This window comes from Pteropus vampyrus, unplaced genomic scaffold (genome assembly GCF_000151845.1).
Source record: "Pteropus vampyrus isolate Shadow unplaced genomic scaffold, Pvam_2.0 Scaffold1, whole genome shotgun sequence".
In the NCBI taxonomy this organism is placed as follows: domain Eukaryota; kingdom Metazoa; phylum Chordata; class Mammalia; order Chiroptera; family Pteropodidae; genus Pteropus; species Pteropus vampyrus.
Genome location: NW_011888782.1, coordinates 1,558,821 through 1,586,495, shown reverse-complemented (window position 1 = coordinate 1,586,495; position 27,675 = coordinate 1,558,821). Strand labels below are relative to the sequence as shown.

The window sequence follows — 27,675 nt, the reverse complement described above, 5'->3', positions numbered from 1 at the left end:
CTTGAGTCTGATAATGGCTGTTGGTTTAAGGTAATGTATGTCTTTTTTCTGTATTAGTAGTTTAAAGAAGAAAAGCATGATCTTCATAGATATTAAAAAAGGCATTTGTTTATATTTAACATCCACTTTGATCATTTAAAAATCTCTTACTAAAATACACATAGACGTTTCAATAAATATGATCAATTATATTACTAGATTTTTCTAACATCAAACTCTTCTTAAAATGAACCTTCTTTGGGCATGATGTATTATTATTTTAATATGTTGCTTGATTCTTATAGCTAATATTAATTTTTAAAAATTGGTGAATTTTTCTTCTTTTTTTTATGTTGTCTTAGTAGATTTTAGTATACTAAAAGAACTAAAAAGCTGCCCTTTGTTTTTTGGAACAATTTAAGAAGCATGGGACTTAACCTGCTCCTAAAACAAGGAGGTTTTATCTCCTTGTTTGAGACTTGGTGCTTTTAGGCTATAATTCTTTGCAGCTTTCTAAAGTTCTTCTATATAGCAGTGATTTATTCTTAGTTTTCAAATTTATTAGCATTGATTTACACACTTCATTTTTTATTTTTTCTGTATGTTTATAAATTATTTTTAATTTTGTTTTTATGTTTTCTTAGACTGGCTAATGTTTTACCTATTTTATTTACAAAGAACAAATTCTTCAGTTTTAAATGTTTTTCTAATGCAGTTTCACTTTATCATTGTGTTTTCCTCTCTCTTCTAAAGGGTTACGATATCCAAATGTTTTTTTTTCCTTGATATGTTACTTTAAGTGAAGGAAGTGAAGCGAGAAGTGAAAATTGCTTGTCTGTGGTATAGGCTTCCTACTTCTATAAAATTGCAACACTTAAATGTAATAGGTATTCGCTTAGATAGAAATGATTAAGATTCCAGAATATGGCAGTGACTGACCAGTGTCAGGTCATGGCTTTCTTAAAAGAATATTTTGAAAGACTTATTAGTGTGCAGTGTCTTTTTTTTTTTTTTTTTTGAGATAAAATTTTTCCATTTAGAATCTTTTGGGGTCCTCAAGATTGCTTACATTGACTGTACTTTTCTATTTAAGGATCTTACTAGTTCACAGTAAATGAGTGGTGGCTGGGTTTTAATACCAATTATATTTTAGAGTGTTTAAAAAATGTGAGAATATAAAACGAAGCTGTATTTTGTCACCATTAATCAGTTAACACATTTTGTTTATTTATTGAAATGCTCCTTTTGTGTTGAAATCATATATATTTTCTTATAAAATGTTTCTTTAAGACTAAATTCAAACATTTTCCTTTGTAGGTATAAGCGTGTCTTTTCAGTTGGAACCCATGCGATTACTACATATAATCCCAATACTTTAGAAGTAACAAATCAGGTAATTATATTAGAAGCTGTTAGGTGTTCGTTTGAACACCATTTGAATTTTAAAAGCCAGGACATGAACCATAACCCCTGGTCTGAAATCAGTACTTTAGGATAGAAATGTCAAGTCCGAAAGAGATCGATATGCTTATATAATGCTCAGTGCTCAGGACCAAAAATAAGTAAATAGAAGGGGATAGGAAGACAATGTACTTATTTCTAGGCCCTAAATGGTATAACTTTTTGATATGTTATTATAGATTATAGTCATCTCTTTTATGTAAAATTGGTAAATTAGTTCTTTATAATTTTAAAAGTTATGATGTTACCATGACACAGGCAAACATGTCACAAGTACAATTACAAGTGCAGTGGTCAGAAAATACTTATCATGGAAGATTACTGATTATAAAGTCAAGACTAACCTGACATGGATAAGTAAACGTGTGTGTGTGTGTGTGTGTGTGTGTGTGTGTATTCTAGTTTATTTTAATTTGAAATTAGGCATATTTTACAGATCCCTTTTTTGTTTTTAACAGATTTACAGGTAGTCATAAAATTTATTCCCCAATTTGTTTCACTTCTGTTTTTTAGTTGTTTTGGATTAATGTCATTAATCATTAAAATTGGAATACAGATGGGTTTTTTTTTTTAATTGTCTCTAATGACTGAAAACTTTTAAAAGAATTTGTTATAGAATTACTATAAGATATAACTTCTCTAGACCTTGGTGTTTTGTAAAATTTTTCTCATTTAATCAGTGACTGTGAAATTGAAGTAGTGAAAATAATTGTCAAACTTATAGCACCAGTTGAGAGAATTCCTTTCTTTTGTTAGTGGCCTTATGGAGACATTTGCAGTATCAGCCCTGTTGGAAAAGGACAAGGAACGGAGTTCAACCTCACATTTCGTAAAGGCAGTGGAAAGAAGTCAGAAACTTTAAAATTTTCTACAGAGCACAGAACAGAACTTCTTACAGAAGCATTGGTAAGAACAGTTTCATGTTAATAAACTAAATTTCTCTTATTTAAAAAAAAAAAGAAAGTTTTTTAAAGCACAGATATTAATGTTCTGAGCCTCTGTTCCCATGATGCTTATTTTTTCTTATTGACCTTTAACTCGACACTGTAAAACTTTCACTTTTCTCTAACTGAAAGACTCAAAAACCCTGTATGTTTCATAGATTTTAGTCTTTTTAAGTGTATATACAGAACAAAACAGGTATATGTTTAATTATCTTGTTTTTCAAAAACGTTCCACGCATTCTCTATTAAATATCCTTAAACAATACCTTTAATAACATTTTTTTTTTTTATATCAAGTTTACAAGTTGGAATTTTGCGTATTCTGGATAGAAAGGACTGATCTGTGATTCTTCCCTTCTGCTCTGTTCATTAACTGTCGTTCTGCTTTCTCTTTCAGAGATTTAGAACTGATTTTTCAGAAGGAAAAATCACAGGAAGGGCAAGTATCTAACATTTATTAATATCTATTTTTATTTGTTCAGCTATTGTCCTTTATTGTAAAAATCATTCCACGATCTCTGTGTTCCTTTTCTGGCAAAGCTAAAGGGTAAAAATGAAAACAATTTTAATGTATCCTGATAACTACGTGATAAAGAAGTGAATGTAGTTTCACAGGAAATGCAAATATGAAGAATTAGATTTACGGCTGCTAATGCCGATAATTGGGAAAATTTTCAGGCAGAGAACTATATAGCATTAAAAACAACCCTATTGCCATTCAAGCAGTCTTTATTCAGTATTCAACACAGCAACAGTAAGCATTGTACTGCTGATAATAGTTGTTAGAACATGGCAATATTCGTTTGTTGTAGGAGTTTCCTTTTTTAGAAGTATTACAGTTGTAAGGTTTGAGTATATCTTGTATGTTCTTAGAGTGGATCTGAATGGTAAGTTTTACATGGTATGCTGACATCTTTGGGGAAGTCATGGTTACTTATTAGAATCTTCTTAACTTTCCCCAGGTTTTTCCTAGTAATATTACAGCAGCATTTAAACTAAATCAGAGATTTCTAGGATGGGAAATGGGAGTTTATTCTTTTTTTCAGTCCCTTGAAATATTGAATTTTTTTCCATGAGATGGTATGCTTTTACAATTGGGAAGTTACAGGGGGCAGAATAATACCTAAACTCATAGTATTGTTCAGAACTCTGGCTTCTGACAAAAGGCAGGAACCGAATTCTGATACACTGGCAGTGCCATTTTCCTGTCTTTTTAAAGCTCTCATCCTTTCTATGGATGTTCTACTGCATGTTTCGGCATCCCAGAGTCTTAATGATCTCAACTCAAGCAAGTGGCTGATTGCCCAGGAGCCATTTAAAACAGTTTAATGGCAGTTGGCAAGCTGCTTGTTTCTTGTTGCTGATAAACCACAGACAAATTTCTATAAATCATAATTTGGTATGCTTATTTTATTTTTGCAGGTGAGTTTTCAGCATGTCTCATCTGTTTGGAAAAAAACTGATTCCAAAAGCATACTAATAGATTCTGTTGATAAGTTTCTTTCTATATCAGTTAACTTCAGCAACTTAATACTTTTCAAAACTTTGTGGTGGAAACAGTATCTCTAGAAGATTGCCTGAAAGACAGTCTGCCTGATTTTATATCAGAAATAAGTGGTATCTCCTCCTCCCCCAGATGCTGTGCTGGCTAAACAACACTCTTGCATAAGCTGAATTTGGTTTTCAGACCTTCCAAATTGCCCCTAGATATACTCTAAATCTCAGGTTTCTCTTTCATAGCCTCCACAGTCATGAGGGATAATGATTTGTTTCCATTGAGCATATCTCATTATGACAGTTGATTATCTGCTAGAAAGAATGTAGAATATCCTGCATAGTGGATCGGGCATGTAAATAGGCATAGTTTGGAAAAGCACCACCATTTTTGTGGCTTTCCTTTTACCCCCACTCCTGGAGAGGTATGGCACAGCTTCATCCTTCAGTTTGGAAATCAAGTCTCTAAATACATTCTTGGGTTATGCAGGCCCTATTGTCTTTCTGCAGAATTCCTTTTATGGAACTATAATGTGTATGATGCTATCGATCAATAATGCCGAGGGGCCTTGATGTCATATGATCCTGTGAACCTCATAGCTGGGTTTAGTATTGGGATGTTAGTGGAGGTGTTTATTATTTAATGCCTAACACTCTATTCTGAACAGCCACGAGAGAATTTCCCTCTTATTTCATAATAAGAAATAGTTGTACTCTTGAGCAACCCATTTAATTTTACCTTAACCATTTAATTTTCCTCATATTGAAGGGTAGGGAATTGTGGACTTTTTGGATGGGCAAGGGGATATTCATTTCACATCTGACATTTTGTTATCCTTATATTCTCTTTGCTTCATTTTGTCTTTTAAATTCTTTTTTCTGTATCATATAATTTTGTTTAGCAGCCTCCACTAAGCCCTTTTTTCTTTTTAAGAATTTAAAACTGGGTAGTAAATGAATGTTGACAGTTCTAGTCATTTCTGATACTAGGTACTTTAACTTACAAAAGAATGTTTTGGTCTAAATGGAATTTTACTTGCTAATAAGATCAAACTTCTGAAGGTAACTTTCCACTGGTGTGATTAGAAAAGCCTAAAGTGAAACTGAGGCTTCAGCTTCTGTGTATGTAGAAAGAAAATCTATATTAATATCTTGGATAGTTCAGATTGTTTAAACTGAATACTCTAACTTCCCCAAAATGTGACTTAGCTCTTTCCTGGATCTAAATTAAAAGAATCCATCAACAAAAGTTGAAATCTTTTTCCCAATAAAACTCTTTGAGAATAACATTTCTGTTGAGGATTTCTTTTTTCTTCCTATAGATTTGCATAAAAGTGACTTAAAATTGTTTTTGCAAAGTATTGTAACCCCAAACTTAATTTAAAAAGGACATATTGTCTTCAGTTGGAGTGAACATTCTTAATTAAATAAACACAAACCTCCAAATAGCTAAAATTAATGTCTTTAACATTTTGGATATTAGCTCTAAATATTTATAGTATTGTTCAGATTTTTGGTTGTTTCGTCAATAACCGACACATTAAATGTAACTTTATTTTATGGTAAGTGTATATATATGAACCTAAAATTAATATTATTTTCCTCTAGAGATATAACTGCTATAAGCATCACTGGAGTGATACAAGAAAACCTGTTATCTTGGAAGTAACTCCTGGAGGCTTTGACCAAATTAATCCTGCAACCAATAGAGTCCTCTGTTCCTATGACTATAGAAATATTGAAGGATTTGTAGATCTCTCTGATTATCAAGGAGGATTTTGTATACTTTATGGAGGATTTAGTAGATTGGTAAGTGCTGTTTTTAAAGAGTTATTTAAAAAGGGGCATGACCATTTGAAGGAAAGCAGAGTTTTGACACTTCATTTTGAAATTTCATGTGATTCCTTTGGGAGGAAGTGTGATATTAAGAGTTTAGGTTTTGATATCAAAGAATCCCAATTGAATCCCAATTTGAAGATCTCTAAAATGAGAAGAGTGATATACATGTCTTTTTTTTTTTTTTTTTTTTGAGAATCAGGCGAGATAATTTATGTAAAATGTTTAGCAGAATGTATGGCTTAGTGTTCAATAAATGATAGAATTTTTATTTTCATTAGTTTTGATGTCTTGAAAGTTTCTAAGCTTTCTTTGTGAAAGTAATTTAAAGTCTCTTATTTTTATAGTCTTTCCTCAGCTGTTTGTAATCTGAAATCTGAGTATTGAAACTTCAAATTTGGAATTCATTGCATGTTTTTGTCTTGAAATTATGAATTATACGTAAATTGTGGAGTATAGCAGAAGCTATTTAAGATGCTGAGACCCTGTTTGTTAACCAGTACTAGAAGCTGAGCTATAGATGATGACCATCTTTTTATAAGAAATGTCCCGCCTTCCTTAATGAAACTCTGCACCTCCAAGATGAGCAGTAGAGAGAGTCCACATAGAGAGGCTCAGCTGAGCTGTCTCTTGAGAATTTTAATTCCTATAGCTACCTCAGTGGCCTGGGTAGAGTACTCCAAGATTTAGTGTTCTGTACATAAGTTATACTACTCTGGGTAGCAGAGCCAGGGCGAGCCTGAAACTTTTAAATACATAAGAGCCTATAGAGTAGCAAAAAGAAAGTAAAGAGAATGAAAGGGGAGGCAAACAATATGATTTACAAAATATATTAGTTCTTCAGAGCTTTATAAGCCTTTTTCCATCCTAAATTTCACTGTTTATCCAGGTGATGGGTGCCATCCTAGTGTCCCTCATCTAAGAGAACACATGTTACCTCTGAATCTAGACCCAAAAGATGAAGACCCAAAGAGAAAATTAGTTCCCTCTCCCACCCAAAAGCAGCCTAAAAGCTTGCTATGGTAGTGTTGTTGTCCAAAGCCTTGTCTCTTTCCTGGGCAGTGGAAGTTTGTAATGATTAATCCCTTGGTGGAAAACTATGGCCCTGCAGACCTTAACAGAGTAACTGTATCACAGTAATTCAACCAAGCCTTACAGTACATATGGTAAATATTAAGGATGAGAATTCTGATACTTCTCAATTGCCAACATATTTTATTGCTTAATGGCATCAAGCAGTTTTGATTTTAATCATCTGCTTTCTAAACATACTCCCTGCCTTTTAAAAGACACTAGTTAAAATGAATTAATTCACTACAAGTATAGTAACGTGACAGATTCATTCAGGAAATCTGTATCTGGTACCTTCTGATCCATAGTGACTGTGATAAGCTGCTGGGAATAAAATCAGGTTTTAAAACATGATCCTATCCAGTGCTTCTCAGTAGGTGAGATTTCGGTATTCTGGACAAGACAGTTCTTTCTTGTGTGGGACTCTTCTGCCCTTTGCAGGACATTTAGTATTTCTGGTCTCCAGGCACTGAATGCAAGTAGCAATACCTTATTCTTAACCTTTATAAATACACTCCTGAGGGTTGGTTTGCAACATCTATGGGCCAATGACTTGTATACATTTTAAACATTCTTCAAGGTAATCTTTTAAGAAGGCCCACTGTGAAAACAGATTAAATCATAGCTACCTTAGTTGAAACTGGAATCCTGCCCACATACTACTCACCATTCCCATTGGACTTGGCTGGAGTCCCTAGGGACCCTTTTGAAAGTTCCAGAGTGCTATTTTCCACATGGTGATGAGAACCAGACTGTGAGTAGCTATAATTTCCATTCAGTGAGTTATTTGCAAGGCTCTGTATCTCAGACCGTGTGATTTTAATTTAGTTATAGTGTTTCTACCACAACACATTGATTATTTACCTATGATGATATCTACTACCTTTTTTTCCTCTAGAATTGCTACTTCAGTCTCTTTTCTATGAGTTGATTCAATATGGCTACATTTTACATATTTCAACCCTGACTTTTTAAATTTCAAAATTTGTGCAGCATTTGTTTGCATCAGAGCAAAGAGAAGAAATTATAAAAAGTGCAATAGATCATGCTGGCAACTACATAGGTATTTCACTGCGGATCAGAAAAGAACCTTTAGAATTTGAGCAATATTTGAATCTCCGCTTTGGAAAATACAGCACTGATGAATCCATCACATCTTTAGCAGAGTTCATAGTCCAAAAAATATCTCCTAGACATTCGGTAAGACCCATGTGTTAAAGATAAAAGTTTGTTCATCTGATTATGACATTTTTCTTTGATAACTTTTTAATGTCTTGATTTTGTTTAAAGGAACCTGTAAAAAGAGTTCTAGCGCTTACAGAAACATGTTTAGTAGAACGGGATCCAGCAACCTATAATATTGCAACATTGAAGCCATTAGGAGAAGTAAGTCCCATCAGTATTAGCTTAAATGAGATTTCTTCCCATTGATAAAGTAGAATAAATTTCTTTCTATTATAATATTTTTTCATGCTTGAAGAATGAGAAACAGGAAGAATATATATTTTTAATTCTTCACATTATTTATTGACCTTAGAACAATGAATATTTCAAAATTTATTTTCCACATATATAATGAATGGAACTTTTTATTCAATAATTATATGAAATTTTGATATTGTAAACATTACATTTTTAAATAATCAACTTTCGTAAAAGATGATGTGTGGTTTTTCTAACAAAATACAATCAAACTAAACATCTTTTGATGAACTTGTTTTTTGTCTTTATTAGGTATTTGCATTGGTTTGCGACTCAGAAAATCCACAACTTTTTACCATTGAATTTATAAAAGGGCAAATACGGAAGTATTCTTCAACAGAGAGGTATTTTTTAAATCCATTAAGCTTTTGAGAGTCTATTATGTGCAAAGCACAGTGCTCTATCAAAGAGGGAAAACAAATTTACAATCCAGAACTTTAAATTATGTAATTTAGGTAAAGACATTATTTTATTGTATGTTTAAATGACTTTCATTCAGTTGTCAAATTCCTAAAGAGAATATAAAAATGGTGACTTGATTTTAAATGAAATGATGAAAATAAAGTGTTTCGGAAGCATAAGCTTTTAAAGCATATTTTAAAATAGCAACTACTACTTTTCATTGTTAAATTGTTGGATATTTAAAGTAGCAAGTTGCTTTAAATACTATACTCGAAGTTACTTTTCTATGTTAGTTTATTAGGCTAATTACTAATTTTCCAGTAGAATATTCATATGTTTATATTACTGTGGCTTGGTTGTTGAGTACAAACCTGTGAGATGCTATAGCTCATAAACTCCTCCTGTAAGCTAAACATACTTACCTTGTGTTGTGCTGTGCTGTTCTGTTCTGTAAATGACTGTATCTCCCTTTATATACTAAGCCATTGTCATGGGATTAGCAGTGTTTACATTCCAAGCAGTTCTTTCAGTAAATAGATAGAGACTTAATCTGTTTTTAAAACTTAGTTGAAACAGTTATGTACATTTTGCCATTGTTTGTAATATAACCTTATTGAAGTGTTTTTCACTTTCTGTGGTATGACTAGTAACTTTCTTACCTTAGAAAGCTTTTGATATAAAGTCAACAAAATGGTATCTTAAGCAAAAGGTTGTATTTTTTCCTGTCCTGAATTGAAGGAAGAGAACTTCTGAAAAATAGTGCAGATGTTCCAGTCAGAGGAAGGATCTCAATACTTACAGTTTGTCATGTCTATTATGTAGCTTTATGTACATTATATTGATGAATTTTAATGATAGTACTAGGAAGAAGGTTCTGTTATTACAAGTAAAGCTTACATTCAGAAAGTGCAGTAATTTCTTTGTGATTTTGAATTTGGAAAAGATTTCTTAGATATAATACCAAAAGCACAATTATAAAAGAAAAAATTTGACTAATTAAACTTTGTTCAAAACTTAAAACTGCCCATTAACTAAAAGAAATAAGCCACAGACAGGGAGAAAATATTTGGAAAACATATAGCTGATAAAGGGCTCACATCCAGAATATATAAAGAACTCTTATAACTATGTACTAAACAAACAAGCAAACAAACAAAACAATAATAAATGGATAATAGATTTAAATAGATGCCTTGCTAGAGAAGATATATAAGTGGTAAATAAACACCTGAAAAGATGTAAGTCTAGGGAAAAGATAATTAAAACTCCTACATAGCCACTAAAATGGGTAACATCAAAAAACTAGCAGTGCCAGTTGTTGGCAGGGATGTGGAGAAACTGGAACTCTCATACATTGCTGTCGAGAATGTAAAATAACAAAACTGCTTTGAGAAACAGTTTGGCAATTTTGTAAAAGATCAAACATATGACTCAGCAGTTTGACTTATACGTTTCTACCTAAGGGAAATGAAAACATGCCCACATATGTAAATGTTCATAACATTACTCATAATAGCCAAAACTAGAAACAGTCCACGTATACATTACCTAGTGAATGGATAGGCAAAAATACTGTGCATCTACACAATGGAATACTCAGCAATAAAAAGGGCCAAATCTTAAAAACATACAATAAGTTAAATAAGCAATACACAAAAGACTACATATTATGATTTAATTTCTGAAGTTTTTTTAAAATAGACTTTATTTTTTAGAGCAGTTTTAGGTTCACAGCAATATTGAAGAGAAGGTACACAGATTTCTCATATAAGTGCTACTTCACCTCCCCCAAATTCCATGTGCGTTGCCTTCCCTATTATAAACATCTCCCACCAGAGTAGTACATTTGTTACAACTGATGAACCTATAAGTTTGGACAAATGTATAATGACATATATCCATCATTATAGTATCACACAGACTAGTTTCACTGCCTGAAATTCATTCTCTTCCCATCCCCATACTGACAGTAAGGCAAACCTTACTGTCTCTGTAATTTTGCATTTTCCAGTGTCATAGTTGGAATCATACAATTTGTAGCCTTTTCATATTTGCTTCTTTCACTTAGTTTTATGCATTCAACTTTCTTCCATGTCATTTCATGGCCAAGTAACTCATTTCTTTTTAGCAGTGAATAATATTCCATTGTCTGAATTATTTTTCTGTTCACGCTTACTGAATGACATCTTGGTTGCTTCCAAGTTTTGACAATTCTGAATAATAAAACACCTGTAAACATCACTGCATGGATTTGCATGGGCGTAAGTTTTTAATTCCTTTGGGTGAATGCAAAGGAATATGATCACTGGATCATACAGTAAGAGGATGTTGAGTTTTTTAAGAAATTGACAAACCATCTTCCAAAAGTGGCTGTGCCATTTTGCATTCCCACCAGCAACGAATGAGAGTTCCTGTTGCTCCACATCCTTGTCAGCATTTGGTGGTGTCAGTGTTCCAAATTTTGGCCATTCTAATAGGTATGTAGTGGTATCTCACCTGTTGACTTAAGTTGCATTTCCCAGATGTCATGTGATGGAGAGCATCTTTTCATATGCTTATTTGTCATCTGTATATCTTTGGCAAAGTCTCTGTTAAGAACTTTGGATCATTTTTTTAAATTGGATTGTTTTTCTTACTGTTGAATTTTAAGAGTTTCTCATATATTTTTGGATAATAGTCCATTATCAGATGTCTTTTGTAAATATTTTCTCCCAGCCTGTGGTTTCTCTTTTTATCTCTTGGTGAAAAACTATATAGATAGAAAGCAAATAGTTGTTGCCTGGGGAGTTTTTTTTGCAAATGGGCACAAGGAAACTTTTTGGGGTGATAGAATTTTACCAGGACTGAATTGTGGTGATGATTGTACAACTGTATAAGTTTACTAAAAATTATCAAACTGTGTATTTTAATTGGGTGAATTTTGTGATTTTTAAGTTATGCCTCAGTAAAACTATTAAAAATAATCTTAAGGAAATAGCAGAAAAACAGTAAAGCTACTGTGCTCAACTTATACAAGATAGGTGACAGCAAGGTGAAGAGGCTAGTATTGAAACACTAGGCTTTCTCCTAAAGCCCGTTCTTTTGTACTCCCCATTGTACCTAGAATGCCCACCTGAACAGGTTACCTGCTAAAGGGCCTGTATTGCATTCTGAATCAAAATTCTCCTTAGTTATCAATTTTAAAACCTTTTTATTTTTAACCTTACTTAGAGATTCCTTATTAGCAAGTTTGCTGGATGGAGTAAGAGCCTCTGGTAACAGAGACGTTTGTGTAAAAATGACATCAACCCATAAAGGTCAACGATGGGGGTTACTCAGCATGCCTGTAGATGAGGAAGTAGAGAGCCTTCATCTTAGATTCCTGGCTACACCTCCAAGTAAGTATTGATTTAAATATAATTGCATTTCTATCTATCTAATGACTAATAATTTAAGAATTAAGAATGCAGGTCTCTAAATCTTTTTGGACCTTTTCATCTCCTTACAGATGGCAACTTTGCAGATGCTGTATTCAGGTTCAATGCTAATATTTCATATAGCGGAGTTCTGCATGCAGTGACACAGGATGTAAGATAAATTGTATCCTAATTTGTTCATTGTCATTAACTTTCGGTATGGAAACTTTTTTGAAATAATCTGTGTTCACCTAGGGTCTCTTCTCAGAAAACAAAGAAAAACTGATCAATAATGCCATAACGGCATTATTGTCTCAAGAGGGAGATGTTGTTGCTTCAAATGCAGAACTTGAGAGTCAGTTCCAGGCTGTGAGGAGGCTTGTGGCTTCCAAAGCTGGCTTTCTAGCCTTTACTCAGCTTCCAAAGTAAGTTGTCTCCTGAAACATACCTTCTTTTAGAGAATTTGAACAATTCAAAACAAATAATCAACAATTTACCTCTTTATAGCTGACCGAGCTTGATAACTTTTATATGGTGATATGGTAGTTTTTATTCATGAGGAAAAAAAGAAAGATGAGTGGAACCGAAGGGGGATATTGGTATCATACTCGCCCGTAATATTACTGACTCTTGTTTTAGTTAATTCTAATGGGAAATTACATGTCTTTTAGTTTTAATTAACCATAAAGTCTTCCCCTTCAAAGAAAGTAAGTTACGAAAACTGGTATGTTCTAGAAGCGGGATTCAAAATATATAATCACTTCAGTAATGCAATGGAAACTTAAGATGACTTATTATATTACATTTTAAGAATGAAATAATAGAATAATGCTCTGATATTGCTATTATATACTTTTTCCCCCACAAGGTTTCGGGAGCGTCTGGGAGTGAAGGTAGTAAAAGCACTCAAGAGGAACCACAATGGAGTAATCCATGCAGCTGTTGATATGCTCTGTGCTCTCATGTGTGTAAGTAGTGTTTTTCTTAAATCAGCTGATGATTTAAATTTCCACAAACCCATTTTACCAATGAAATTCAGTGTTTCTGTATTTCCTAAATTGCTCTTATAACCATTTATTTATTCAAGTAAACATTTGTTTAGCACATCTTATAGACACTGTGCTACATAATAGACATACAAAAATGTTAAGGCAAAGCTCCTTCCCTCCTTGAAATCACTGATAGTTTATTAAGGTAAGCTTATGTGTGCAATAAAAAGTTGCAGAGACCATGGAATGCCTCAAAAGCAGCACTTAATTTTGGTTTTGTGGTCAAGGGAAGATAAAAGATTCTAGGCTAATCTTTCATAAGATATGTATTGGGGGTGCACAGGATTACGAGTTATAGCTAGAGAGATACATGCAGTTAGTCATAAAAAAGCCTTTCGTATCAGACAAAGAAGCTAGATTTTTACCCTGTAGTAAGAAAACTGAAAAATTTTTCACCAGGGGAGCAGTAATCTATCAGGTTTAAATTTTAGAAAGTTCAAGGGTGCTATGTGGAGAGTAGATCACAGGTAAAGTCAGAGGCAGGTAGACCATGTAAGGATGCCAAGGTAGGATAGGGGCTAAAGAAGGCACATTTGAAAGCTGTTTGAGAAGTAGAGGTCCGACTTGGTGACAACTTGTTTGGCGGGGGGAAAGCAATTGTTCAGTATAACTGAAATTTCTGATTTACTCAATGGTGTATAGAGTAGATGGTACTTTATTTGTATGTAAAGTGTTTTAGGCAACTTTGCGGCATAGAACAAACGAAAGTAATCACCTTGCATTTATTCTCAAAAGTGAATTTTATTGTTTTTATTACTACAAGTAAATCCATTGAAAGAATTAATGGGACAACTAGAACATGAAATACCTGTAGTATGAAACAAACACATTGAGCCCTCATTACCCATTAGGTTTGGGCTACGTGTTTTACATGAATTATCTCACTTAAGCTTTGCAACAGTGTTATGAGACAAGTACATGCTCTCATTCCCACAGTATGGCTGAGGAAAAGGAGACTAAGAGTTAAAGTAACTTTCCTTGTTTAAGGTCAGATGTAGCCAATAGCAGAATTAGGATTTTATCTTTATTCCTAACTATCATTCTGGAATCCTTTTTTACTCTCAGTTATTCCAAGAGTCAAAAGATAATCACCTTGAGACAAATATTTGCTATGAATTTTAGTACTTGCTTTTCAATGCTAAGTTTTATTTCAAATTTAAATTATAAAATTGAGGAAGCAGGAATGGGTGTCATTTGTCTTGTGAGAAGCTTTCTGACTTTTGCGAAAGTACCCCATGCAGTACTACCCACAGTAACTTGGTGGGTAAATTATGAAGTCTCATCAGACCCCCAGGGAAATCATTACTTTCGTCTCCTTCTCTTATCAATTCTTTCTGTGTTTAATGAATATGCTTTATAAATGACTTTTGTGTGATGCCAGCACATGAGAGTGCTCATGAATTATCACTGTTTTTAATCAATAGCCCATGCATGATGACTATGACTTAAGACAAGAACAGCTAAACAAAGCTTCTCTTCTCTCTTCAAAGAAGTTTCTGGAAAACTTACTGGAGAAATTTAATTCCCATGTGGTAAGTTGTAATTAAATTTGTTGTAATTATAGATACCATACTTTATTGAAAAGTATTCCAGAACTGCAACATGAACAGTTTTTTAATTATAGCCCCTAACTTTGGTCAGTATTGGTCACAGTTCAGTTTGGTCACTAATAATAAATTTTCCATATTAGGACTGTATCCATTCATCTAGGAGGGATGGATTGTAATGCCTTTAGATTTTTATAATGATATTTCAGATTTTTGATATTTTGTCTTTCTATTAAAATATCATTATGAAATAAGCCTTTCTAAAAAAAAAAAATTAAGCCTAATCTTTGTTCTTCAATCACTGGTTAACAATATTGGAGACAAGCAGTCAATGAAATCTTATTAGAAGGAACATGATCAAATTGCCAGATTTTTGCAAGTATTGTCAGTGATTGCTTTTAATACAAATTTACAATAACTTTAGTTATAGATGTTTGAGGACTCTTCGTTATTCTCTCGAAATTTTAATTTTAATTATTTTCCTTTTGAGATGATAAGCAACGAGTTTGCTACATTAGGAAAACAAGTACTACTTCAAACTTCGAACCTCTTGTTGAGAAATTAAATGTTTACTTCTAACATAGAATAATAGAAGGAAACACATTATTGCTATATTTTGAATGAAGCTCTCTATCCTGAGTAAGGTAATGTTACTTTGTTTCAGGATCATGGGACCGGTGCCCTGGTTATTAGTTCACTCTTGGACTTCCTTACTTTTGCCCTCTGTGCTCCATATAGTGAGACAACAGAAGGGCAGCAGTTTGATATGCTCTTAGAAATGGTAGCATCCAATGGAAGAACCCTCTTTAAACTCTTTCAGGTAAGAGCTTATATTTTCTTATCAGATAAGAACTAATCTAAGAGAACCACTTTTTGGTTCAGTTTGTTTTTAAAATATTGCTTGTGTGATCCTATAGTAATGTTGATAAATACATGATCACATTAGGACATTAATTCCACAGACTTTTGATATTTCATGTAGAGCTTTGTCAATGGCTTTTAATCACTTTTTGACGCTGTCACCCATCTTTTTCATCTTTAAGTGATGAAAAACTCATTTTTTTTCCTGCGGTAGGCCCAAAGTTCCCTTGTCTTTACAAATTCTCAAATAATAAGATGATCTTTAGCAGGACTGTTTATAAGCAATTTAAAATATTATTTCATATTGTTACCATTGGGGTGATTTAAAATCCACCATCACCTCAGTAGCACTGAAGGGTACCTCGGTTCTTTTCGCCAACACAATAAAGAATTACTGATCAGCAAGATTTAGAAAAAGTAAGATTTATTAAAATACATTTCAAGAGAGAAATGGGCTATGTCAGAGAAGACTGGAAACAAAAGGTATAATTAAAGTATATTCCAAGGGAGGGGCAGGTTACAGTGAAGAGGGCTGTAAAGCCTCAGAAGTGGGGAAGTCTGTATTATATTAGATAGGGCTGTGATGGGATGTTACGAGGATGATGCTCGATGATTGGCATGTGAGGTCATTCTGATTGATATTTAGCTGTTATATAGCATTCTGCCTACTGCACATGCGGTTACCCAGAATTCAGGCTATTATAATTAGATTCATGAACTTCTGAGCATAGGCATGATATTATAATGATGGTGTAATGAGGCTAAGAGCATAAGGTTAGTGTAGGACTGACTGCACAAACGCTTGTGGCTATATTGAACCAGCCACTAGTTTATGGATCTTCACTCCTTTGAACCTTAGGATGTAGGGGTAATTTATAACCATAAAATGAGTGTTCCAGAGAGGTACTTAGGGAGGTCTTTGGGAGGGGCTTTCATTCCCTAGTTGCTCATATCTACCTAACACCCCAGCAGTATGATACTGTAGTATTTATTATATACGTGTGTGTGATATTTTATATTAACTTATAAATGTCAGTTCCTATTTTTAATAACATTGCTTGATATTTATTCAAATAAGTATAATACATATTATTCAAATAAGTGTGAGCTATTTCCTATTACTGTAAACTCTGTTTTAGTATCTCTAAGACGATATATTGCGATATATTGTAAGAATACCTAAAATTTTTAACCAAACTCATCTGACTTTGAGATATATTCTTTATTAATTTTATGTTTTATACTTTTATTAAATTATGTATCTTCTTTAAAAGCAAAAACTAAATATGTTGGAATAAAATTATTTTATTCTGTGGTACGTTCCTCGCCCCACCCCCCACCCCATTTTAAAGCATCCTTCCATGGCAATTATAAAGGGAGCTGGATTGGTTATGAAGGCAATAATAGAGGTAAGAGAACAATTTTAAAATTTTAAACTTAGTTGAATGTTGATTGGCTATTTTAATTGAAGCTGACAAAATTACCTTTAAATCTTTTATGGGAAATGTGCAGTTTTTCTTTGTGAGGAAAGTAATTTTAAATCTTTATTCAGAAATTCATTTACAATGAATTGCAGAAACAATTTGCAGTAATAAACTAAGTTTTAAGTTCTTAAGTGAGATAAGAGCAAATAAATCTTGCTATTCCTAAATTATTTATTTTATTTAAAAAGAATTAAAAGTTAGAATTTTTCCTTGTTTTTTTTGGGGGGGGAGTTGGTGGTGGTGGTATTGGAATCTTCAGGTACTGAAGTTACATAGAAATCTGTCAATGGTGTTTCAGTTTATAGCAAAGTGGTATCAAATAAGAACAGAACTAAATATTAGTTCCTCATGCTAAAGTGCATTTGTAATTAATCTCTAAGAGAACAGGACATGGTATCGTCAGAATCAGGATATTGTTTCTCCAAAATAGTTGGTTTACCTTCGTTTTTTAGAAGTTGCGATTTGTGGCTATGAATGTCAACTTGCTTACTGGATGTTTACAGTGACATTAGTCTAAATGACTTTTAAATTCTTGTACTCTTTTGCTGCATGTAGTAATTTGGATAAAATGTAAGAGCGCCTTTTTCATCAAAAACAATCAGCAATTGTAGTTCATAAATATAACATGTAGCTAAATAGTAAGCACAGAATTAGTATACTCTTGAGTAGCTGTTAAAAATTATATATAACTTGCTGGTAGAACATCAAAGTTATTTGACTTCAGTCTAAATGGCTTTTGAATTCTTGTATTCTTTTGTTTTCATGTAGTAATTTGGATAAAATGTAAGAGTGCCCCATTTATCAAAAGACTTGGCAATTGTAGCTCATAAATATAACGTGTAGCTAAATAATAAGCACAGAACTAGCATACTCTTAAGTAACTGTTTAGGAATTAAGGAATTAAGCTGGTAGAACATCAAAAGTTTATTTGTATTTTTATTGTGTATATACAACTAAAGGCTAATTTTCCCTCTAGCTAATGAGTTCTATACTCATTTTAGCTTCCAAAGTACCACATCTCTCATTTACAGAGCTTGCAGTAGCCAAGGACAGTAAGGATTAAGAGACCAAACAAAAGTGTATCCCTGACACTGCTCCACCACTGTATTGCCATTAATTCAGAAGTATTTATTGAGTGCCAGGTATAACCAAAATGCCTACTTTTGGCTTCAGTACAAACCATATATGTCAGATTCATAGCTAGTGACAAAAGCTGATGTCTTTGTAACGATAATATTATTTATTTACACTGAAATCTTGACAAGTATCTTGAAATATTTTTTCTGATTGTAAAAGCATTATATGATCTTTGAAGAAACATTGGGATGTTCAGAAAAAATACACAATAAATAAAAATAAATCATCTGTATTTTTACCATCTATAGTTAACTGCTATTATTGGCATTTTTAAAATTTCCTCTTACACTGTTTACTGTTCTAAATGATATATGTATGTATACATACTATATATATATGTTCATATATATACTACATATTTATCCAAATGACATATGTACATATTCAGTTGTACTATATACTTATACTTTTTTTAGTAACATTGTAACCATTTTTAATTTTCGACAGTTGTCTTAAATATCACATTTGTTTGCTTAATTTATAGTTCTATAATTAGTTTGATTAGGTGTTCTATCTGTTCTATCCTGTTGCCAAACTGAGTCCATATAAGTAAAATCAGAATTAAAAGAATTACTCTTATATCACATCATTCTTTAAAAAAAATAAAGAATTGTATTTACTATGAAAATTAATATACTATTAATAACAAAAGCAAGGCAGATTTGCAGATGCCTTTGGTAGAAATTGGCAATTTCCCTGTGTTACCTCTCCCCTTTGTTGGCTAATTATGTACTCAGGGAATAAACCTTTGCTTAATTAATAAGTAAAGTTTAATTTATAGGAAATTTGGAAATATTTAAACTTCATTCTAAAGGCAAATAATACTTTTAAAATTATGTATACTACTGCTCACCTGTGTCGTTTTGAGAGTAATCGAAAGTACATTTTTAAGTTTTATTGTGTACTGAATGATTATTTTATCTAGAGATGTAAAATCAATTTTACAAAATTAGGATAGCTTGCTTTAGATTGCTGCTTTAGGGATCATTTTACCCTTTTTCCAAAGGAAGGTGACAAGGAAATTGCTACAAAAATGCAGGAGCTTGCCCTAAGTGAAGGTGCCTTACCTCGACATTTGCATACTGCGATGTTTACCATAAGCTCAGATCAAAGGATGCTTACAAATAGGTAGGTTAAATTTAATTTACTGTAAATTAACTTGCTGTTTAGAGAATGAACTCAGTAATTACATAAAACAAACTGAATAAGTGTTTGGATTATACAAATGTTTCGTTGTTTTTGTTTGTTTGTTTGTTTGTTTGATTGTTTTTGATTCCCCTTGTTCTCCTTTTCCTTATTCAAGAATTATGCAGAAATGATCATTGTCCCTGCCCCTGGATAACTTGAGAGGAATAAAATAAAACTGTTTGCTTTTTCCTCCACTATCCTATTATCAGGCTCTGCACCTACAGTCATGCAACTAGAATGTGGAAAAGAGTGCACAGAAGCATGTAGAACTAGGAACCATATGCCCAGGCTTTTTCTCCTTATACTTCCCTCTGATTATCTTGCATGCAGATGACCCTATGTAAAAACTTTGCATAATCAATTTTTAAATATCTTTAGTCAGTGAGATACTCTACTTTAAGAATTTACTAACCAGTCTAACCTAGGCCTGTCCTAAATCTCTTATAAGCAGTTCTCCCTTTGGCAAATCATCTTTTTTATAATAATGATTCAAATATAAGGAAACACATATTTCTATTCATTTACTCCAGGCTATATGAATTCTAGCCCTTTTAAACTTTATGATTCCCAGTATGTGACCCTGTCAGATATCCGTGTTATGATTCAGTTTAAAAAAAAAAAAAAGGTATGACTTTTAATTATGTTCTTTTTGACTTTTTAAATAATAATACATTGCTGACTTATGTTCACTTTATGATACTATAAATTTCTTTTATCACCTACATCCAGTTATTCAGTGTCTTAGTATGCTGCCTTGCCAATAGTTTTCTACTGTTTATACTATTATACGAAGCTATATGCATCCCTCACTTGTAAATGTTGGCCACAAAAGTAGTCTTTTATGTTGCCTGAGAGGATAGAAAGATGCAAAAGGAAGGTTATTTCTTTGGTGTACTACCTTATTAGTAATGCTAGACATCATCTTCCATTACAGTAGACTTATTTGATGTCTTATTCTATTAAGCCCCCATGTTAGATGTTTGCTTGTGTTCCTCTTTATTGTCAATCAGTTACTTTCCCTACTCTAATCAATCACAATATTTAAAAGCTGTCAAATTATAATAGGAATACTACTTTTTATTTTCATTGCTCTATCTTTTACAAATTGCTATTATAAAATGTTATCTCTTTTATCCCCCAATTAAAGCCTTTTTAGGAATCATTGATACGATACCTACCAAATGCCAGTGAAGGAAATTACAAGTGTAATTACTTCAATACGTTAACTTTCAAATAGGCACAGGAATGAACAGTTTTAGTAGTGTTCATTTTTATGGTGACAGAACAAAGTATAATTTGCGTTTTCTTCTGGGAATATAACGTTTAAATACACAAGACTGTAGGTGATTATTTGATTATTTCCCTCACAGGTTTCATGCCCATTCTTAGAGCAAATGGCAGTGAATCCCTACCAAAGCACAGAAGGGTCAGCGGTGAATAAAATATATTCCTTGCTCATGAAGAGCTTCTAGCCTAGGACAAATGTTATCATGAGGATTAAGATTAATAAATTACTAAGGCATAGGTTCAACATGGATCTAGATTTTCACTTTAAACCAAAATATGCTTTTAGCTAACTCAAAAGTGGGACAAGTAGACTAATTTGCTTCAAGTGCTTTAAGTCTTTGTCCAAACTCCAAAACTGAAAATATTTTCTATCTCTGACGTTGTCAGGTTATATTATATTAGAACTGTTGACTTTTGTTCGTGTTCAGAATTCCAGAGAAAGCCAAAATACTAAAAGTCACTATTGTCAGGACTTGTTATACAAACTAGCTGTATCATTAAGCCTAATTTTTTTTTTTTTATCATTGTACAAACAAATTATATCAAGTTCAGGTTTTTTTTTTCCTATCTTTAAATGGGGTAAGAACCTACTTAATGTTCAGGTCTATAGAAAATTAGTGAGTGTATCAGGGAAGCATTTTAATTTGGAGAAAATTCTAAATGCTAGCAATATTTGAATTACTATTTCATACATCTCCAAATTAAAATTAATTTTTAATATTTAACAGAATGATTTTTTTACTGTAGTCATATTTCTTATGTGATATTTTGTTTTTAAAAATTCCTTTCTGTTCTAGCTGAGATAAAGCAGCAAACCTTTCTCAACGTCTGCTTTTTTCAGACAGCTAAGTAGACATTTAGTGGGACTCTGGACAGCTGATAATGCAACTGCAACAAACTTGTTGAAACGCATTTTGGTAAGTCAGTTGAATAACTGGAAAGATTTATATTTTCTTGCCCAATAACATTTTATTAGTTATACTGTTAAAAGTTTTAAGTTTATTTGTTTTTCATTTAAAAGATACTTATCATAGGGGCATTCATATAATAAATTCTACCCTAAATAAATAACTAAATTATAGTATTTATTAGGGTTTTGAAGGCTAAATTTTCTTTTGTGTAGTTTTGAAAATGGATTTTATGCCTTGTTTTTGTTTTTAGCCACCAGGCTTGCTGGCATACTTGGATAGCGCAGATTCAGTTCCTGAGAAGGATGCTGATCGGATGCATGTTAGAGATAATGTGAAAATAGCAATGGTAAATATGATTGTCCTAAGTATCTTCTCAGGATGAAAGAGTACTTTCTTCTGAAACACACTAAAAATTTCAGAAATGAACCAAGAATTTACTGTATTGAATAGTATTTTTAAAAAATATTAATAACTTTATTGAGATAAAATTTATATCAAAAAACTCACCTGTTTTAAGTGTACAATTTAATAATTTCTTGTGTATTTACAGTTATGTACCTATTATCGCAATCTAACTTTATAAATAGTAATAATTAGCTATTTTAATTATTAAAGTTGGGCTATCTTTGAGAAAATCAATATTTTTTGAGATGTCCTCACCCCATTTCTCTGTCTGCTCCCACTTCCCACTTGCATCTGGCCACCTCTCTAAAATGAATCATCTTGAAAACTAAGCAGACAGGTTAAGATTTCCCAAACAAAAAATATAATTTATTGTAGAAATTTTCACCTTGTATTTTCATTGAGCCCTAACATCTTGTATTTATTTAATCATGTAAAATAAATTGTGTGACTCAGCTTTACTTAGATTAAAATAAATTTCAAATAGGACTATCATGGATTTTTAACATTTTTTACAGGATCAGTATGGAAAATTTAATAAAGTTCCGGAGTGGCAAAGACTAGCTGGAAAAGCTGCTAAAGAAGTTGAAAAATTTGCCAAAGAAAAAGTGGATCTTGTGTTAATGCATTGGAGAGATAGAATGGGTATTGCACAAAAAGAGGTAAAAATAAAATCTGCTTTCAAACTTCTAGCACTTATGTATATCTTAGGTTTACTTCAGCTGTTGCTGTTCAAGAGATGGTAGTCAGATATTTCTGACTAAACACCTGAAGAAATGTTGGCTAATATTGATTCACATTTTTACATAAATTTTTCTTTATTCGTAGTTTTATGAATCAACAGTAAAGGTTTTAGTTAGGTATTTCATATGAAATTTAATATAAAATTCTCTTAATTTTCTATTGTAACTTCCAATTTCCATACTTTTTCATTCATATGTATCTATTTTCCTTCTCTGAAATTTGTTTTTTAGCTATAAGAATAAAGGTGTCCTTCTTGTTTAGCTTTTTAATTCAGAGCTAGCCAGAAAAGTGTTTTGGAAATAAGATTCACATTTTTAAAGTAAATTTACTGTGTGTACTTAAATTTTTCAATATAAAACAGTTTTAGTCTCATTTGTCAGAATGTAGTATGTGCTACAGAACCTAATTCAGTAATGTACATTCTTCTATTTAAGATGATTGTGCAGTGGTTAAGAATGATTTAAGATGTCTGGTAAAAGTTAATTCACAATTTTTTTTGACCATACTTATTTCCTTTTAACCTTCTCTTTATTTATGGTAGTTATTTCCTTATTCAAGGAAAGTAATATAAGTATCTTTCTAGAACAAGTTTCTCATGAATTTTCAAAATACCTAACATAAGACATTAGATGCAACAGAACAAATATTAGTCTTGTGTGTATCTGAAATTTGAAACCAAAATAAAGTTCTTTAGAACTTGAGCTTAACGGGTTAATGCTAATTTGTATGAGTGACATATACAATATAAAGAATCATTAGATAGGCTTTCAAATGGCTAGGAAAGTAAAAAGAATACTGAACTTTGAATTACTTAACCTAAATTTGAGCCTGGTTTCATCACTTATTAACCCATATAGAAAAATGGGTTTTCAAAATCTTTCCTTTTTCCTCAAATCAGAATAACAAGACCTCCCTTCTCTATCCTATAGGGTTGCTTTGCTGTACAAGCAAGATAGTAATAAAAGCACTATGGACATGTCTGGTCATAATATCGCTATGGCATTTGACCAATTGAAAACCTAATCTACAAATATGATGTGAATGATTTTCACAGTTACTAAAAATTATAAGCTCCTGCCTTCAGGTAGTTAAATCTATTTAAAATAATAGTTGTTTCAAGCTGTTAGATATAATTATACTGAAAATAACTTTTTGGCATTAGATTTCATACATCACATTTATCCAGCTTAAGCTTAAACACAAAACTATTTTAGCTAGAAATGTAGTTAACATCTATTATTTAAAGACAATTCAGAGGGAAAAGAATGATTTTTTAGTGTCAATAATGTTTTATTGGTCTTTTGGTTTTACTTAGTGGAGTGTTATCTAAAGTGTTAAGCAAATAATGCTGCCAAATAGATACATGCTGGTAAGAAATTATTTTGGTAGCAAATTAATTATTTCTTCCAGGATACTGTATTAAGTATTAATTACTTGTAATGAAACTGAATAATCTTATTACTATTTTATTTGTAGGAAATATTAACACGAAAATATGGAATGATCTTGTGCTTTAGCTAAAGTCTAAAAATTAACCATTGTCAAGATTAACCAACTAGTCTTTGAAATTAACTGCATTTCTTATGTAATCAGAATGTTTATGAAGCCAATTCCATATGTAGCTAATGTTTTTCATTGGATTAATAATAACCTTTGGCTAATATATAAAATGGCTTTTTACTTCTTTATGTTATTTTCAGTTTAGGGATTTGTTTAGCCATTTAGAGCTTCTAGCCTAAGTCTCAAAATCAGTCAGCTCAGTTTATGGTGAGCTGGTTGCCCTTTGTCTGTATAGCATTTACATTTTCATTGCTCTAGACTCCCAGCTTTTTGTCCTGAGGGCAGGGAAAATCGAAGAAAGTACTCCTTAATTAGAGATTTCAAGGAAAGGTTTGTTATTAATACTACATTTTTGAATTGTTTACAAATTTTGTTTACATTCCCTTATATTAGTTTTCATGATAGTGCACAGAATTGAAATTTGTAAGAAATATTTCCCTAACCAGTAGGTTTTATATTTCAAATAGCATTTACTTTTTAAAATGTACTACCCATTTTACCTTTTGTTCTGTCATCTAGTCTGTTTTCTTGCTTTATTTTATATAATTTGCCACTTCTTTAATGAAGGTACACACTTTCATGTTTTAATCTATACTACTTTCTACTTTTGTTTCTATCACACTGAAGATTAGAATTTTTGAGTCTAAAATACGTACAAGTTTTACTTGGGGCAAAAAATTTTAACCTCCAGTCCATGTATAGACTTCAAGAAATCTTTAAAATCTTCCCCTCCAGTTGTAAACCTTATTTAGATGTCTTTCTCTGGAATAGAGGCCATAGCTGTCTTTGAATTCTCAAATGGGTTTATACTTTCTAAAATTTAAGCCATAGACTTAGAGAAGCAGGTGGGCTGTTTTCCATCTTAAAGTGAAGGTAATTTATATTGGCGAGATCCTAGTATAATCTGTATAATAGTTATAGCTTAGCAGTTAGAGACTCACTCTCATTTTTATTTTCTTTAAATTTTTATTTTTTCCTTTTTACAATTATATTCAGGACAGAAACAATATGGTGAGTTTAAGTTCCTGCTACGTGTGTGAAATTCATTAAACTGCCTGGCATGTGGAGTCATCTTTGATATTCTTTGTCTAATAAATTCAAATCTCACTTCACATGTGTCTGAATGTAGATACTTATTTCTTGTCCATTAGCTATTTCAATTTATACTTGCTCCTCTTGGCTTTGGTAGCAGTTTAATAACCTGTAACCTTTTGCATTTATTATTTTCCCATGACTTTTGTATTAACTGCATGTCAGTGTTTAAAACGAGTCACTGTTTTTGACTGTTATAAATTTTATTAATCATCACTATAAACTTTAACAAAGTTTGGTGTTGAAACAATAACTTTAGGCTACGTGGAAAATTTTTCATCAACACTATAGATATATATGCTGACAAAGCATCACATCGTGATATAATCTAATATATTCATATTTCATAGATTTTGATTGATTAATTTTGTTTCTGCCGAAATTTGATGAAGGAAATGTTTCTCATCACTTACAAAGTGATGAATCTTCTGACTGAGCCAATTTGGTAGCCCTAGACTGAGCACTATGAACTTTTTTCCTTTTCCAGAATTTAAATCAAAAACCAGTAGTTCTCCGAAAGAGAAGACAAAGAATAAAAATAGAAGCAAATTGGGATCTCTTCTATTATAGGTAAACTTTAAACCTTTTTTCCAACATAGATTAAATTTGGCATTGCCATTAGAGGAATCATAACAGATTTTTGTTTTGTTTTCTTAGACCTAATACTTTATGCTGTAGATATTTTTATGCTATCAAGGTCAAGAACTATAACTGCTAAATTTGGTATGAATAGTGATGCTTCAATAAAATTAAGGACTTTTATAGAGTGTTGGTAGTGTAAGGAGCCAAAGTTACTTTTAAAATTTTATTAAGGCTTATAAATGTTTACCTTAAAACACTTTATAATGGTTTAGAAATAACGGCATCATAACTTCTTTAAGCCTTTTTGGAAATGGAGTTTTAAAAGAGGTGAATGATGAAAATATGAGACTCATGGAAAATGCATATAAATGTTAGCCTACCTCACACATACTTTTCCAGCTTTTCTAATATGGTAACCCCTTCTTCTCCTCATTTATTAACCCCTCCCCCCCAATACATACACATAGAAAGACTGCGAAACAAACATTTTGGGGAGTTTGTAAAACTTTCTGAGATAATTCACAGTACTCAGTCTAGAAGCTGATTTCTTGATTATACCTTGGCTTTGAAAACTTCCCACAGTACTTTTAAAGTCTATAGTATGCACATAGTATGGCCTTAAGAATATGCCTTAATTTTCTTCCTCAAGAATCCTTCAAATGTGTTGTCCCTTTCTAGAACTCCCTTGGAACTCTGACGTCACACTTTCTAGGAGGATTGCAGACTGAAAATGAAGCCTATCCATTCCCAGTTCAGATTTGTGTTCAGATTTATTACAATACTTAAATTATTTCAGAAATAAAAGGAAGATATTTTGAAAATAGCAATCAGAGCTTGGCAATTTCTTAGTTTGTAAAGTTCTAATCTAGAATGTTGCTCATCCCACACACCTCACACCCAGTAATCCAGAAATTCTTACCTTAACCTGAAATTTCATATTGGATTATTATTATTTTCTGGCTAGAATTTATATTATCAATAAATATTAAAATGGAAATATCTTATTATTTTGAAATTCACACAGATTTGTTTTATTGCTTGGGTTCATTTTCTTCCCCAATATTTTATTATGAAAACTTTCAAACATTCAGTAAAGGTAAAAATATTTTACAGTGAATACTTATATACCTATCACCAAAATTCTACCATTAACATTTTACTATACTTGTTAGATGTTTTATTTTCTTTATTTACACTTGCTAAAGTTTATTAATTCCACTGTATTTTTATAAGATGTAGTAAAGGATATTTACAGATTTTTTTAAAATGTTAATTGCTTCCTACTATTTTCCTGTCATATGTACGTCTAGGTTTGGTCAGGACCATGCCAGATCAAACCTAATTTGGAATTTCAAAACACGAGAAGAATTGAGAGATAGTCTTGAATCTGAAATGAGAGCGTTTAATATTGATAGAGAACTTGGTAGTGCTAATGTGATCTCCTGGAACCACCACGAATTTGAGGTAAATTTTAATATTTGTAGTAGATTAGGTTTTTAAATAAGCGTGTATTATTTTTGGAGTGTTTAACTTATATAACATATGTCCTTTTGCTTTTAATTTTATGGAGGTATCTTTGGAAAACTTTAATCTTTGCATGAGACAAAAATAAAAAATTAATTTGTTAAGTAACTGGGATTTGTACCTGAGAATAATGCAGCAGTTTTAATAAATTTGATTCTGTGCATTTCAGATCTGTTCTTTGATTGTTTTCTTCCCTTTTTTCCATTATTTCTCCATGGAAATAGCTTGTTCTCCTTGTTCCTT

The 27,675-nt window shown here is 32.0% G+C and overlaps 1 protein-coding gene across 4 annotated transcripts in view; it reads left to right on the top strand.

The window, feature by feature from the left end:
• DNAJC13 (DnaJ heat shock protein family (Hsp40) member C13) overlaps positions 1-27,675 on the top strand; it is a 108,231-nt gene that overhangs the window by 28,109 nt on the left and 52,447 nt on the right. For 2 of the 4 annotated variants that reach the window (XM_023529553.1, XM_011370305.2), the window contains 21 exons: positions 1,297-1,372; positions 2,197-2,346; positions 2,782-2,823; positions 5,487-5,687; positions 7,779-7,985; positions 8,076-8,171; positions 8,520-8,611; positions 11,880-12,046; positions 12,157-12,236; positions 12,320-12,489; positions 12,933-13,032; positions 14,538-14,645; positions 15,325-15,480; positions 16,874-16,930; positions 19,149-19,270; positions 21,459-21,534; positions 21,779-21,874; positions 22,449-22,592; positions 25,231-25,245; positions 25,814-25,896; positions 27,219-27,372. In XM_023529553.1, coding sequence (XP_023385321.1) covers positions 1,297-1,372; positions 2,197-2,346; positions 2,782-2,823; positions 5,487-5,687; positions 7,779-7,985; positions 8,076-8,171; positions 8,520-8,611; positions 11,880-12,046; positions 12,157-12,236; positions 12,320-12,489; positions 12,933-13,032; positions 14,538-14,645; positions 15,325-15,480; positions 16,874-16,930; positions 19,149-19,270; positions 21,459-21,534; positions 21,779-21,874; positions 22,449-22,592; positions 25,231-25,245; positions 25,814-25,896; positions 27,219-27,372 — 2,392 coding nt within the window. The remainder of the gene's footprint in view (positions 1-1,296; positions 1,373-2,196; positions 2,347-2,781; positions 2,824-5,486; positions 5,688-7,778; positions 7,986-8,075; positions 8,172-8,519; positions 8,612-11,879; positions 12,047-12,156; positions 12,237-12,319; positions 12,490-12,932; positions 13,033-14,537; positions 14,646-15,324; positions 15,481-16,873; positions 16,931-19,148; positions 19,271-21,458; positions 21,535-21,778; positions 21,875-22,448; positions 22,593-25,230; positions 25,246-25,813; positions 25,897-27,218; positions 27,373-27,675) is intronic. The other 2 variants (XM_023529591.1, XM_011371085.2) reach the window with 1 other exon arrangement.